The sequence below is a fragment of the Cottoperca gobio genome, chromosome 8 (assembly GCF_900634415.1).
Source record: "Cottoperca gobio chromosome 8, fCotGob3.1, whole genome shotgun sequence".
Taxonomy (NCBI): Eukaryota; Metazoa; Chordata; class Actinopteri; order Perciformes; family Bovichtidae; genus Cottoperca; species Cottoperca gobio.
In genome coordinates, this window is record NC_041362.1 from 15,543,480 (window position 1) to 15,558,669 (window position 15,190).

The window sequence follows — 15,190 nt, forward strand, 5'->3', positions numbered from 1 at the left end:
ACTCCCATCAGCCTTAGCTGTACTTTATGTTTCGCTCACTAACATGCTAAACTAAGATGCTAAACATAGTCAAAACGATAGCTGCTTAGCATCAGCATGTTAGCATGCCGACATTAGCGTTTAATTCAAAACACCGATGTGTATAAATGCAATCTCGCAGAGCAGCTTTTGCGGCCGCTAAACCTGCACAAATAAGACAAAAAGAAACTCAAAGCACTCGCTAAGTGTGAAATGCACCCCGAACTGCGCTGCTAAGCAAAAAGCCTCTCGGTGCTCCTGCGCTATTTGCACATATTTAAATAAGGTGATTTGCATACATTTGGCGCGAACCCTTGTATGAAAAAATAACATGGCGTGTTTGCGGTGCTGTATCATGAGCGCAATCTTTTGTGAATCGGACCATGAAAGGGAGAAGATAGCGGTTGCAAGTGATGCGCAATCCATGGTGCCATCAGCGTCCGCAAAATGTAAACTCCCCCGTTAGTCTTGGTCAAATCAGTTTAGCTTAATTTGCCCGTCGCTCATCACGTGGTTACATTGCTTGTTGGCTGTGAGAGTTTCTCTTAATAACACATTTCATAACAGAACTTTGGCCTTTTGTTTGCTAGTTTGTGGATATAGAAGGGAAACAGGTGAAAATGAATAAAATCACAAAACAAAGTAGATTTAAGCACATCAGCTTCTTATACCCATATGAAAATAGCATTAGGTGGCAAAGTTATCACAAACATTCTGTTTTTTTCATCATATCTTATAATAAAACAGACAAAATCAGTAACAGTTGTAAGTTGGTATGAAGAACGTACAAGCTTTGTTTTATCAATAACTTAAGATGTTTGTCTGATTTTGGATTATTGGACACAAGTAGCATCAGCAGTGTGTTTCTACGTGTTGTTACTAATGGAATTAGAAAGGACACAAAAACAATATCTACATTTGCAATGTTTGGCTTCTTTTGCTGTCCTTTTCAGGGACTATTGGTTTATTTGTGTCGACTCTTTTAGTTTCCTGTAATTGAAATGTCAAAAACAATGTGTTGTAGATTAATGAAACAAATACAGTCGGGGGCATTTGGAGAAAAATGTGTTGTGGGTAGTCTTTCCCCTCTTCTCGGAGTTTAAAAGGAACGTGATTGTTTCAGTGGAAGAGAGGCATGTCTTTATCAAAGAGAGAAACAGATCAATGCTTCTACATCAGCACTGAGATGCATGACAGAAGTGTAGGTGTGGGAGCAAGCCCTTACGCACACTGCACCACGCAGTTACGCATACAAAACATTTCTTTGACATAGAAGTTAAACGCTGCATGATCCTGGAAGGACACGGATCTTCTTCTTCTTCTTTTTCAATTCTTGTTCTTCTTCTTTCTTTCTGTTTGAACCACCCAGCCATCAAGAAGCATTGTTACACATCTCAACCACATGTTGTTTGCAGTATTTGTATAAAAAATGAATCCACAGTAATGGCAGAGATAGATAAATAAATAAGAAACATAACAGGACGTCAGGTCACAGGTGCAACGCTATCGCCTCGTCTTCAGATAGCACCTTTTTCTTCACACCTGGGATGAGATTTTGAAATGCAACATTTTATGTTTTTGTTCTCTAATCACATGTGTGTCATTCCAGTGTTTGTTTTTTTGCAATGAGTTAAATATAATTAAATACGGTTAAAGAGAGATCATAGCTGTTTTTACGGAGATAATAAATGATATCAGACCTCGGTACGGTACATTTACACAGCTCTATGTTCCCAACACTCAGTATGTGAGTTCTCTCACACATGGAAACACTTGTTGTTGCAGTCTATTGATGATTGTCTCTAAGATTATCCAATTACAACAGATTCTTCAATGACACAAAAGAGTTATGTCCATTCTTCCACCAAATGCACTTTGTCGTCCGTCCTGATTGTGTTATTAAAAAAGTCTTTCAGCAACAAACGTTGTCATTTAAACCCCATCGAGACTTGGTTCTGTCAACATATAAGTGCAGTTTCTCTCTGTTGATATCAAAACAAGGTTTTAAGAAGAGTTTTGAAATTGCACTTTTGTCCACAGTTCTACAGCGATGCAGTTTCAGTCCCCCACATTGTTCAGTCTTCGGGTGCCACTTGTTACTTCTTACCAGCGGCTGTCGTTGTAGAGGCAAACGTTCTCTTGACATGGTCCACCTTTTATTTATATTCCATTTTCCTCTCATCCTCCTCTTACTCCACACACGTGTAGTTACAGGTTCACCAGACAGTCATTAGTAGTGTTACGGAGGAGATCTTACAGGACGAGCAGGTTACTGACAAGTGAATAAATACTTATATGAAGGGAGTCACTCTGCTTCACCTCTGGAGCCACGAAATACACCAAGTTCACTTTGTGTCCCTGACGGAGAAACAGAGGAAGACGTACGTTAAACAGCATACTGGTGAAGTAAATATGAAGTGCATTTTTATTCCTCCGTAATTAGAAATATTACATAAAAAAATACATGAATTCATAAAAAGAATGATTTATTATCTGAAAGAACTCACCTGTCTGTATTTGAGCTCTACATTAGCATTGCTCTCATAGCTGCTTTGCTGATTCGTTTGCGATTCTTCCTCATCCTTTTCTTCGGACGGGCTGGAGGTCTGGGGCCTGCTGGAGCTGATGGCTGCCGTGTGGTAGTCGTAGATGTTGTCGCTGTCAAAATAGCAATAACATATTGTTAGAATTGCCGAAAATCTAGGAATTTTTTCTATTGTGTCTGTTATGTTTTATTTTGAAAATATTCAAGGTGAAAATGCAGAAAAAGTATCAGAGAAAACATTTATTTTTATTTATAACATCATTTTATTTTGTAGAGGTTACTAAATGTTCTTATTTGTGTTTTTATTAACCCAACATGTTCAATAACGTCTCTTACCTGGTTTCTGTGTCGTTGTTTGCAGATGATGATGATGTTTACCATGCAGGTGATGTTGCACATCCGTTCCCTTTTCTTTCTGCCTTTCCTCCTCTTCACGTTTCACCTGCTGCTGTCTCAGTATCTCCTTCTCTTGGTCCAGCCTCTTGTGGAGAAGTAGAAGCTCCTTTCTCTCCTGCTCCAGTTTTTCCTCCTCACTCTGTAATATCCTCACCTCCTCAGGAGTCTCATTGTCTCTCAGTCTCGTCTGTTCTCGAGGCTCTGGATTTGGCTCTTTGGTCGGTCGGAACCTGCTTCCAACTCTCTCACTGGGCGCCTCAGTTGGACTGAATTTGGCTTCAGGATTCTGAGCAACAGGGTGAGAGGAACCACTCATGTGACTCTTTGCCAGTTTGGATTTGTCGTCTTGCCATAATGGACTGTGTGTTTGCGTGCCTTTGTCACTGCTCCCGTTTCCCTCATTCACTTTCCCTTCAGTACTGTTGAGCAGCAACCCCTCCCCACCTTCTACCAACTTGTTCTTTACCTCAACGCCAACATTATCCACTGAGGAAACATCCGAGATCCCTCCATTCTTCCTCTCCACATTCTCTGGACTCTCTGTTTGCTCTTTAGTCCCAAGGAGCCTGGTGGAGTTATGTGTCCAGTGTGGAGTAAAAAGAATAGCCTCTCCAGAGCGAGACGAGTCCTCCCCATCCAGGCTGTACCCTTCTCCAGGCTGAGTGAAGGTGTCTCCTCGGGGGCTCCAGTGCTGCTCCAGGAGGTCCTCCAGGTGGGCCCGTTGGTTCTGCTTCAGCTCATCCCACTGATGGAGTGCATCCTTGGAGTGCACCTTGACCTTTGACAATGAAATTAAACAAAAATAAGTTTTGTTCATTGATGCTCAACCAAATTGTTAATCCTCCACATTTAAATGCCTTCCAAGTACCGGCCATAAAATAAGGTGTTCGACAGAAAAGGTTATCCATAAAGGAAACATTATTATGCCTTTTATTGTGAAGCAGCTGCAAGAAGTGTTGAGTAACGGTGTGTACAGGCAAAGAGTAACCTCAAACCTCCAAGTAAAGTTGAAGTTATTTTCTTGCAGTCACACCCTCATTACATGTGTTCCACCTCAGCCTAATGTGGAATCACTAAAATGAATAGTAATACTGAAATGTTGCGGTACATATCACTATAACCTCAGGTGTGCAGTACAAACAGTACACAAACACTACTGTACCTGTCCGTGTCCTTGGCTGAGTGTCTGGTTTCGATGCTGGTGGTTATGTTGTCTGCGAGATGATTTTTTCCTGTGGACAGGGAGTCGTGGCGCGGGATGACATCGACACTCCACATGATCAACCACTGACACCACGGCTTTAGCGTAAGTGGGTCTTGTGTTGATGTACTCGATCTTCATGACCTGGAGAGGTTGAGAAGAAGAGTCAGAAGGGATGATACTGAGCATAACACAAACATCGCACAGCGAATCCAGGATGTTGTAGATTTGTGTGTTTAGATATTTGTGTCCATCTTTTTCTCTCTGTGTGTGTGTGTGTGTGTGTGTGTGTGTGTGTGTGTGTGTGTGTGTGTGTGTGTGTGTGTGTGTGTGTGTATGTGTGTGTGTGTGTGTGTGTGTGTGTGTTACCTGCAGGTATCTGGTGTGCGTGACGACAGGGGCGCACTGCAGGCTCTTGGTGTTGCAGCAGCCGGAGCAGCGCTGCACCTCGACGCACGGCGGCCATAACAGGAAGTTAGCGTTGCTGCGGTCTAACATCGCCCTGGTGACCTCAACCACCTCTGTACGAACTTTACACAGAGCCTGCTGAGCTGGCTGGGCGTCTGAGGAGTGAGATATGACTGAGTGTGAGCGTAGAAGGATTATAAAACAATGGGCTTCTGAGCACAGGAACAAAGTCATTATGCATCAGTTTTAGGAATGTTGTATCTCTTTATGCTTATTTTGCATCTCTTTGTGTTTGTTTTCTGTCTCTTTTTGCTCGTTTTGTGGTCACTTTGCTTTTCTTTTTAGTCATTTCTCTTCATGGTAATTTTGCATCTCTTTGTGGCTGTATTTTTGGCTCTTTACCGTCCCTTTGCATCTCTTTTTAGTCATTTTGCATCTCTTCATGGTAATTTTGCATTTCTTTGTGGTTGTTTTGTGGCTCTTTGTGGTCATTTTTTTTGTGTCTATATGGTCGCTTTGCTTCTCTTCATAGTCGTTTATGCGGGTCTTTGTAGTCACTTTGTGTCTCTTTGTGGTCATTTGACATTTTGCAGGTGAAGCCCATGGGGCCCCCTGACCCCTTGGCCTGTGCGCTCGTTCAGTAATCCAACGAGGAGTGCGAGTATGACTGGTTATACTTGTGTTAGTATTAGCATTAGTATTCAGCATTCTAAAAAAATATACTTTTACTATATTGGACAACTAACCACTGACTTTAGAAAACCCTTTCCCTTTGTGTGTGTGTGTGTTTGTTAAACCAATAAGTAAAAGACAAAAATCTAAATGCACATGGGACTCCTCATGATTTGCCACAGAAATGAAAACCCTCCCAAGTTGCTAAGAGATAAGAGCGAAGAGCATATGGCAAATATGAGAGGCCTAATGACTTTGATTCCACTAAGCGTACTCACTCATCCACAATGACTCACGTAGTTTGTCTGCAAATGAATTTACTGTGATAAGAAGCTCTCGCCACTGAACACCAATTTACCATTTTATCTAATAATGACTTATGCAGCTCACCTACAACTATGCTGCATTAGCAGCAGCCGCTGGAGCCTGTTTCTATCTGTGGCTGAGCAGAAACAAACAGGCGGATTAAAATGTGAAACTCATGCATTTCAAATGAGTAGATGCGCTCCAGCTTCTTCTAATCAGACGTGGTATTATTATTATTGCGACACAGAAACATGAGGGAATTTTATTCCGCAAAGGTTTGCTGTTCAATTAGACTGCTCTGTTTAAACACACAAGGACACTTATAATACATTAAGCATAGTTTACACGATGATTAATGTAGGGTCATTAGTATCTGCTCATGCCGGAGGGAATCCAACAAAGTTGCCCAGACTGCGGTACATGGGTTCCTAGTAATTCAGACATCTGCTTCATCATGACAGTGAAAAAAGGTTAATGGGAAGGATTTTACCGTGTCACTAAAGCCATACGTGTCACATCAATCAACTCTCAGGAAGGGTGACTGAACACACCCGCAGTCCTCCACTAATGAGGACGGAGTACTTTTACGTTCATGAGGAAAATCAGGAATCCTCCATGTCAGCACTACAACCTTCTATTAACTTATTTATGAACAGATATTCATCCTCACAGCCGTAATCTGTTTTTGAAAATCCAAAGAGTGATGCTCTTTTTTCATGATATACAATAAATAAGAAGCTTTTCAAATCGCACTGTGGGGTAATAAATAAGGGGGGGGGGCTTAGCTCACCGAGGCTCCTTGGTAGTCTGTGACCTCCATTAGCTGCAGACGTCCCGTCCTCCTCATCTGAGACAAAACAATAAACAAACACAGCATTTGACTTGTGTAAACACGGCAACTGATTTATGAATGGTCCGTTTTTTGGCGTGCAGTGTATACTTTTATTCTAAGGCCTTCTAGCGCCCTCTGCATGTATAGAGATAAAACAGGAGCTCAAGAACTTGCATATGTGGTGAGGAGAGGGAGAAACAAAGAGGGTGTGGGGGAAGTTAATGTCACATGTGAGTGTGCTGATGAGCATGCACATGCAGAGAGACTAATAAATACTTAGATCTAGCTTAAGTGTGTGTGTGTGTGTGTGTGTGTGTGTGTGTGTGTGTGTGTGTGTGTGTGTGTGTGTGTGTGTGTGTGTGTGGGATTTAGTGATAAAGTTGCAAACAGTGAGTCTGGTTTCAGGGCATGCACCACGAGTAATATCAGGATGCGCTGGTCTTTACCTACGGAGTCAGTGAGCAGCAGCAGCTGAAGGTCCTCTATGGAGGAGATGGGGCTGTTTCTAACCAGCTCCACCAGAGCTGCAGGCAGAGGCTCCCCCTGAAACACACAAGCATTTACAAATGAATGAAAGAGAGCAAAGAAATAAAAGACATTATTTTGGACCGTCTTACAACATAATTATGTGAAAAAGGAAAAAATGCACAAAACCATTAAGACATTTCTTCCAGCAGTGCATGCGACTAAAGGAACAGCTTTTTGGAGAATGTCCCACCCGGTATTCATCCTGCATCAGACATCACAGAGTTGTCCAAACAATTCCTCTGAGGAAATGGAACAACGCGGCAGCACGTCTGCAACGACCCTTTCACGAGTGTTTGTGATCGAAATGTAAACACAATGGCATCCCTTCTATCAAAAAACAAAACCTTATCGCTCTCAAAGTGACCGCTCTTCTAAGTTTGTAACGCTCTCTCGAGCTGTGATCTCTGATGCAACACCTCACGTCTTGATGATCCAAGTTTACCGATTGGGCCGTTAAACATCGTCTCATTCTGTTTATAGCAAAGGAGGAAGATAACACTTTTATGTGTTTTTAATAGTTTTTTGGAAGACAATGCTGTTTTATAGCACGGAGGCTACAAACACTATCAGGCTGTGGCTCCACAGGAAATACTTGATGGTAGGGAAATTCATTTCTGGTTTTGTTTTTTCTTTGTCGATGACTAATAAGAAGATGACAATAGCCTTGTACTTAAACAACATGCATTTGACCAAATACTTCCAGCACACCAGAAACCAAGCAAACAGCTCTACATTGTGATTGTAGGGACTGTGGGTTTAACCCCCCTGCTCATTAATGGGCAAGAGGGGGGTATTAACCAAAGCAGACACACAATGGTCACTAAGAGCAGGGTGAATGACTATTGGCGTTGTGTCTTCTCATCTGCTAACATTTAGGGGTCAAAGGAGCCAGGAAGGAGTCAGGAAGTGGGGGAAGGAGTGACATGGAGAAGAGGAGAGAAGGGAGGTGCATCTGAAAAAAAGAGGGATAATAGATGAATAAAAGACGGGTTAAAATGGACAAGGATCAGACATGGGTCGAGACACTTCCTCGCATTGCTTTAAATGCGGCGGACGTGCTTCATTTGCTGTCTCACGGTGAGAAGGAACCAATGACGATGATCTCAAAGGAGCAAATGTGGGCTGACTATTTGACCGACAAACTAAATAGGAACTAACTTCTGATCTCTAATCTTTCCCCCATGAATGCAGCGTACAATAGCACATGTAGTGTTTTCCGCTCATCTCCTTTTCTTACTCATCATCTTTGTATGATAGACACACGCGGCCTTCTGAAGTATAAGAAGACGTGTGTCGGTTGCAGCTATTTTTTATTTGTCCACTTCATCCATCCCCATATTACCTAAAACTGTTCGTACCTCATACTTCTACTTATCTACTGAGACTCAGCTTTTCTCCTTTATTACAACAGTTACAAAAGCTTTTTAGTTTGAGGCTCCCGTTGACTGGAATCACTTACCTTCTAACATTATTTGCTGTTTAAGGATGCTCCCATCTTCTATTCTGAGACTAATTGGTCACGTTTTAACATTTGTGGCCATTTATTTAATATTTTAGTTTTGTCTGTTGACACTTAAACATTGTTTCTTTCATTGTTTGTATTAAGATAGCCCATCTCAAGAGGCTTATCCTAAATAAATAAATCTGAATAAAACTGTCTTTTACACACATTTAAACTTCCTACTTTTTAAAAAATACAATTAAATGTGATAGTACAAGTCCTTCCCAGTAAACAGTGTATACAGTTCCATTCAGGTTGAAGAATATAATGAATCCCTACGGGAAGCCGGTCTGAGCCAAAGGAAGCAGCCATCCATGCGTGGACATGTATTCTCATCCTGCCTGTACTCTACGCCGTTGACTTTCCACCATTGTTGGCTGGCTTTTCAGAGTCGACAGCGGGGAAATGCCTGCTGTATTACACTTACACCTCTGTTGCAGAGCTGTCGATGCCCCTAAGGAGTCATCACGATGATTTCTTCCCAACGCCAAACAGAGCAAACCCGCCTGCTCGGCTAATTGTGTCTGATGTTAATTATAGGATGTGTGCCTTTGTTCAGAGTGGTGCCTGCTGCCATGACGATTTGTGTCTAAGCAGGAAATACTAAATAAACACTTCGGTTCTGATAAACAAAACAGATGTAAACAGGTTCAAAACTCCACAGACAGAATGTGTAAACGTGCAACTACGGGATGAAGCATACTTATACTTCCAATATATCAAGATAAGAAAATAGCTGCTTGTAGGGGAATTTATTATGACCTGTACTTAGATACACGGGAGCGTAAAAGGATGATGTCAGAGAGCAAGTTAGACCAGGCATCCAACTAGGGCTGCAACTTACGATTATTTTAATGTATCGATTAACCTGAAGATTATTTTCTAGAGTGATCGTTTGCTCTATAAAATGTCAGAAATGAGTGAAAAGTTTCCCGCTCAGTTTCTCAACTGTCTTTAAATGTCTATTTTTGTATTTTTTTCTATTTTAATATGATACAAAACAAAGAAAAGCAGGAAACCTCCATATCTGAGGCTAAAAACAGTAATCACTAATCATTTATTCGCCTAATCGTTGCAGCTCGACGTCATACTGTAATGTTGACCTACTGTCAATCTACAGCAACACAGAACACTTTCTTATATAACCAAACTGCTCCCTGTATTGTACAATAACGTTCCTCCTTGATGATCATGAGAATTCAACTTGTCCTGTAGACTTTTTTGCTAATTTACATTGTCCAAAAACCCCAGATATTTTGACATAATCCAGAACTCATCACTTGAAGCAAGCTCCTATCCCCTGGAGGTGTGTTGGACATATTGAGGAATGCCAGGTACAGGCAGCGGCTTCAGCGGGCAGGAGAGGGAACATCTAATCGTTCATAATTAAGGGGTCGAGTTTGCTGCCGGCAGCAGCAGCAGCACACGTGTGATGTTTCACATGTAGTCACTGAAACTGCGCCTACACGTGCAGAATACTGGAATGTGAGAATAAATGTGACTTTAATTAATTCCTTTGTCATGATTTACCCTCTGGGTTGGAAAGGCGCCTAATGCAATTAAGGATAATGATGAGTTTGTGTTAGCTGAAAGTTAATGTCTGGATTCTTCTTTGGTGGTCCACAGTTCAATGTATATGCACTTCATATATCATATTTTAAATTATAACTCACTCTCGAGACTGAACGAGTCTTATTCTCTGATGATAATGTTCTTTTTATAAGGGCCGTGATTGAACCTTGCATACAGACGCCATCATTTCACAGCTGCCATACTATAACTTTACAATTAGACTCGGGGATTTCCTGGTTTTGTACCTCAAAGCCTGAGTAACTTTCTCCCTTTTAAAAAACTTGGCCTGTCAAATCTGAGTTTTCTTTTACATGTGGTGCCTACAGAGGCCATAAAATGAAAAGACGGCTTGATGACAGGAATTTCAAGTCATCCATCATTGCTGCGTTTCACCCGAAATCTACCTTTACATGAAGTAGTCATGGTGATGGTAGATTACATGCATACACTAAATTGTATGGGTTCAAGTAATGAAAGGAGAAATGAAAGCCCTTAAAGACGCCAGCCTGCCGGAGCTCTGTTTCTGTTTTTTTCTGTTCTTTTATATTATTTTTACTTTAACTGAGAACGAATAGTTTCCATCATGTGCAGAAGTTACTCAGTCCCAGGTATATCATACTGCTCCATCTCACAAAGGGTTGTGCCCTCTTTTTGACTTGTTCAAATGTCCACTTCCTATGACTGACTTGTTAACTGTGTGTGTTTTGACCCCATTTAGTTTTACAAGTGGCTGTCATTGTTGAGATGAATTTCCTGGGTCTGAAACACAGATGAAATCTGAACGGAGGCATAAATACAGATATAATCTGATTCAATGTGCATCTGGACCTACTTCTATAGCCTTCATTTAGGCAAAAGCCTCACTTGACCTAGACAAGACCCTCAGTTAAGTTTCATCTTCCTGTTTGACCTCAGCAGACGGTCAGACTTTGCTCATCTATCCTGCATCCATATTTCATTAGTTCCTTGTTCATTGCTCAGGCAGATTTGTATTTGAATAGAGCGTGGATGGAGTCCAGAAGTGGTTCACTGGAGGTGGAAATAGCAGTAATAAATGCATCACCTGTGTCTACATGGTAACATCTCTGTCACAAACTTAAAAAGCCAACATTTTCAGCTGTAAATGTAAAGGGTTATGCACTTGTCTCTCTTTAAATATCAGTAATTGTGATGTTTTTAGACGCCCAACATATGGCAAGACAAGTGATTTACATTGTGTTGCTGCAGGACAAATATTTCACACCACAACACACACTCTGTGTCATCTTGCCTCCAAGATAAATTTCACCCTGGGCGTCAAAACAAATGTGTCACTGCAACTGTGCTATCTCCTGGTCGTCTACTGTAATTAACACGTGGCCTCAACGGTGCTGCTCACTGACTGATTTATGGACTCCTTTAACATCTGGAGCAGCATCCATACATGCATCACTTCACCACGTGGGGCATCCAGCTGCTCATCAGCCCTCTGCATGTGTATGCCCCTGGGCATCCTTTCATAACACCAGTTAATGGGATGAATAACAGTTATTTTCTGCAAAGAGGATCCCAACCCTCGCAGAAGCAATAGGGGAAAGACTGGATTTTATTATGACACTAGACTGAAGCAGGTGCACTAACTCCAACTAACACTAACTCAAAGTTATTTTTAAAAATGACCTGGATTTGATTATCATGTTGATCTGTGTGTTGTGTTTGCGAGGAAGGACACATATGCTCTTGATGAAGCTCCAAAAGAGAATAAAATACAATATAATTTAGAAGTGATAAAATGTTAAATGTAAAAAAAATGTTTAGCCTTCTTCATGTTGTTCCAAGTAATTCTTAGGAAATACTTGCGACACTATTAAAGAAGGGTTTAAACAGTAGCCTGTAGTAAGTAGGCTTAGTTTGTTTTAGCTAGCATACTTTTATAATAGGCAATTTCCGGTCAGTGCTCGTGTAACAGTTACAATAAAACTCACATGGTGCTTGTTATGATATTTGTATAGTATAATATAATGACCACTTAAAGTTGTTACAGTGAAGGTGAAGCACCTGTAAAAGTTCTTCAAACCACAGTTTTGATGCAAACTCACCTCGGCTACGCCACACCGCAGACACGTCGCCAGCAACGCGAGCAGCAGCTGTACCCACGAGCTCATCTTGCTGCCCAGCCTCGAGCCACTGCGACGGACCGGGCATTTATGGAAGCGCGAGAGTCCCTTCTCTCCTCAGCACTGCGCGCGGAGGGACAGCGGCTCGCCCTGCGGAACTGCGCGCGCGTAGACGGTGCGTCCACACTGTTGTCTCTCCAGCAGAGATATCCGAAGGAGAAAAAGAAAGCGCTCGTGCTCGGTAAACGGCACGGAACTTTTAAGTCCCCCTTGTAAAAAAAAAAAAAAAAGAGAGAGAGAAGAAGAAGAAGAAAAAACTCCACAGTCCTGATAAATAAACCTCCAAGTTTTAATTCAGGCGCTTTTTCTTCAACGTGATTCAACAGTTTTCACTATTTAGTTCACCTTGCGCACAAGTGTTTGCGTATACATATACATATATTTAACATAAAGACTTAACGGTATTTCCAAGTCACAAACTTCACAAGACAAAACTATCCAGGACGTTCAGAAAGTTTAAATTATTCCAAGTCCCGGTTTCTTTCAAATAAAATATATCCAATTGACGTCTCTCTTCCCAGTCCAGGTCACAGGCTGAACGTCTGAAATTACGTCGCAGGTCAGCACGGTAGTTTGTGGTCCTCTTCTTCCAAGGAGTCTTATCAATAAGCAAAGCTCTGTGTGGCTCGGTGCGCCTCAGCCCTGCTGGACCTGCCTGATTACACAGCGGTGGTGGCGAGGGGAAGAGCAAATTTCCAAGAGTCTCTCTCCTGCCCCCTATCTGAAGAATGGGCGATAATGTGCGCACAAAGAAGCGACACTAGGTCACAAACTGCTTTACACACACATACCAGCCACTCTGAGCAATATTTCCTCTGTCGTGGGTCATTTATGCAGATATTCCTGAGGCTGAGCCAAGTCCTGAGGGGTTGTCTGTTGATCTGAATTCTGGTTCTGCCACATGATCTGGTTTGAAATTGTAGTATTATTAACTCTGAGGGTGTAAACATATCAACCCAGCGTTAGTGCTTATGAGCAGTGGTCGTAAAGTAATACTTTTAAGTAAATTAAGTACAGTTTTAAGGTACTTTAGCCTACTTGAGTGTTTCCATTGTATTACTTTATTAATTGCTTATTCAATACCTTATTGTAATACTTTATCTACTCAACTACATTTATTTAACAGCTATAGTTACCTTACTTTTCTGATTTTATATACAAAACATAGGATCAGGATACCAGATGCAACAGTATATAAAGTGCTTAATATTCACTCCAATTTAACAAACTATAATACTAAAATGCTACTTACACATGATTTCTTATGTATCAATAATCCAATAAAATAGCTTTATATGTGATAATATAACACTCGGCAAACCGACTACTTTACTTTAACTACATTTATGTACTTTTACCTGAGTAAAAGTTTGAATTCAACACTTGTCATGGAGTACTTTCCCGTTGTGGTATTGCTACTATTATTACTGTTAAAAGTAATAAAAGATAAAGTAAAGTGAATGTGCACAACACACACGTTATACTTATATTTTAGCGTTTATAACAGTTGACAAATAATTAACCACAATAGTGTAATCGACTGTTAACAACTCGAAAAAAAAGTCTATAAATAATGATGACAATAATAACATTTATGGACAGTGAGACACTTTTTCATGTTGCTCCGTTTACATCTGTAGGACCTTTCACTTAAAAGTTAAAAATGCATGATCAACTTGCATTCGCTGTTTTAATTTATGGAATGTATTTTAAAGAAAAGATGCTTTAAGCAAAGTCAACACTTATGAATAACCCACGACCCTAAACTCACCGTATTGCATAACAGACCTTTATGCAGCTACTATTGCTGGAGAGGTCACAGGGATAGTTGCCATGCCAACTGACTCCTCTTGTTACCTCAGCATCACGGCTAGCTGGGCTATCAGGAAACAAGAAGTGTTTCTAAATATCACAGGAGTTATTCTCAGAGTCCTGACCTTCAGTCAGTTTAGGGAACAATGCGTGACGGCCCCAAAAATAGTGTATCAGCCAGCCAACCTTGTGGACTTGTGATGATACGTGACGGGGAGAAAAGAGCAGGAACGTTTTTATCATAAGAAAAAACATTTGAAAGGTGAAATGCATGAAAGAACAAAATTGCTCAAAAAAATCTATACATTGTTTCTGACTGAAGGCATTTCAGACAGATCCACTGTTCTGCAGCTGTGAACAATGTCCCCACAGCTAGTAAAGTCTTTTCTTCCAGTTCAATCATGTCCCGGTGAATAATAGGATGCCATTGTTTTTCTAACAAGAGTCAATGGAGGAAACAGCATGAGCTATGGAGCTATATTTACACTCCGTTTCATATTCGCACGTTTGGCCAAGGCCACTGGCAGTACGGGATAACAATTGTGACTTACCAATGCAGCACTAAGGAAGCGGTGGTGATGTGAAGTGAGACGATCAAATTGCACCTCAAATCTTGTTGTATATAAAGATGTGAAGATTAGTTTGTGTTGACATTCGTTTTCAGTCTCAAGTCCCAAAGATACTTTACATTTTTGAAACACAAAATACTTTTTAAAACGTTTACTTTATTTTACTCAGGGAAGTCTGTAGACATGAGCATGATGAGCAAAATGTGGGTTTGATCTCCATCGCTAGAACTAAAATGTAATCTTTATATCAGGGGTTGAGTTTAAAGGGATAGTTTGGATTTTTTTAAGTGGGGATGTATTTGTTACTTATCCATACTTAGTGTATTAACTGCAGTTTGGAGAAACACACAGGAGGTTCAGGCACAGAAGCTAAACAATGTACTGCTGTGGACGGGGGCAGCAGCAAAACATATTTTAGCCAACAAAAAAAAAAGGCCCATGTAAGAAAGTCAACATCAGTTTAAATGTTCGCTATATTAAGAATATTTTTGACAGCTTTACCTTGCTGTCAGACAGCCTTTTCCGACTGGGAACTGAAACCATTATCTATGCCCTCCTCAAAACCACCAGACTCCTTTGACAAAAACAGCAATTCTACCTCGCAGAACACGGGAGTTGCTGCCTTGATTGTCGAGGTAAAATTGTTGTTTTTGTCAAAGGAGTATGGTGGTTTT

At 40.9% G+C, this 15,190-nt stretch overlaps 1 protein-coding gene across 4 annotated transcripts; it reads right to left on the reverse strand.

Annotated features, from left to right (window-relative positions):
* Positions 1 to 661: 661 nt before the first annotated feature.
* On the reverse strand, positions 662 to 12,772 carry pdgfbb (platelet-derived growth factor beta polypeptide b). 4 transcript variants are annotated; one of them, XM_029438509.1, is made up of 9 exons: positions 12,058 to 12,771; positions 6,825 to 6,921; positions 6,337 to 6,393; positions 4,530 to 4,723; positions 4,122 to 4,304; positions 3,426 to 3,737; positions 2,900 to 3,245; positions 2,526 to 2,676; positions 662 to 2,376 (listed from the first exon to the last, which is right to left on the reverse strand). In XM_029438509.1, the coding sequence occupies exons 1-8, from the start codon at positions 12,121 to 12,123 to the stop codon at positions 2,543 to 2,545; spliced, it is 1,389 nt and encodes a 462-aa protein (XP_029294369.1). In that variant the 5' UTR covers positions 12,124 to 12,771; the 3' UTR covers positions 662 to 2,376; positions 2,526 to 2,542. The 4 variants fall into 4 exon arrangements, with proteins under 4 accessions (XP_029294369.1, XP_029294367.1, XP_029294370.1 ...); XM_029438507.1 differs by having other exon boundaries at positions 2,900 to 3,737; positions 12,058 to 12,772; XM_029438510.1 differs by having other exon boundaries at positions 2,900 to 3,737; positions 6,825 to 7,858; positions 12,058 to 12,766.
* Positions 12,773 to 15,190: the final 2,418 nt, after the last annotated feature.

Bases quoted from the DNA above. Each gene is read 5' to 3' on its own strand.
- pdgfbb (XM_029438507.1), bottom strand. From the start codon at position 12,123: ATGAGCTCGTGGGTACAGCTGCTGCTCGCGTTGCTGGCGACGTGTCTG. The intron at 4,724-6,336 runs GTGAGCTAAGCC...CTCACTCCTCAG, and splicing joins CAGACTACCAAGGAGCCTCG to ACGCCCAGCCAGCTCAGCAG. The intron at 4,305-4,529 runs GTAACACACACA...CAACCTCTCCAG, and splicing joins CGCACACCAGATACCTGCAG to GTCATGAAGATCGAGTACAT.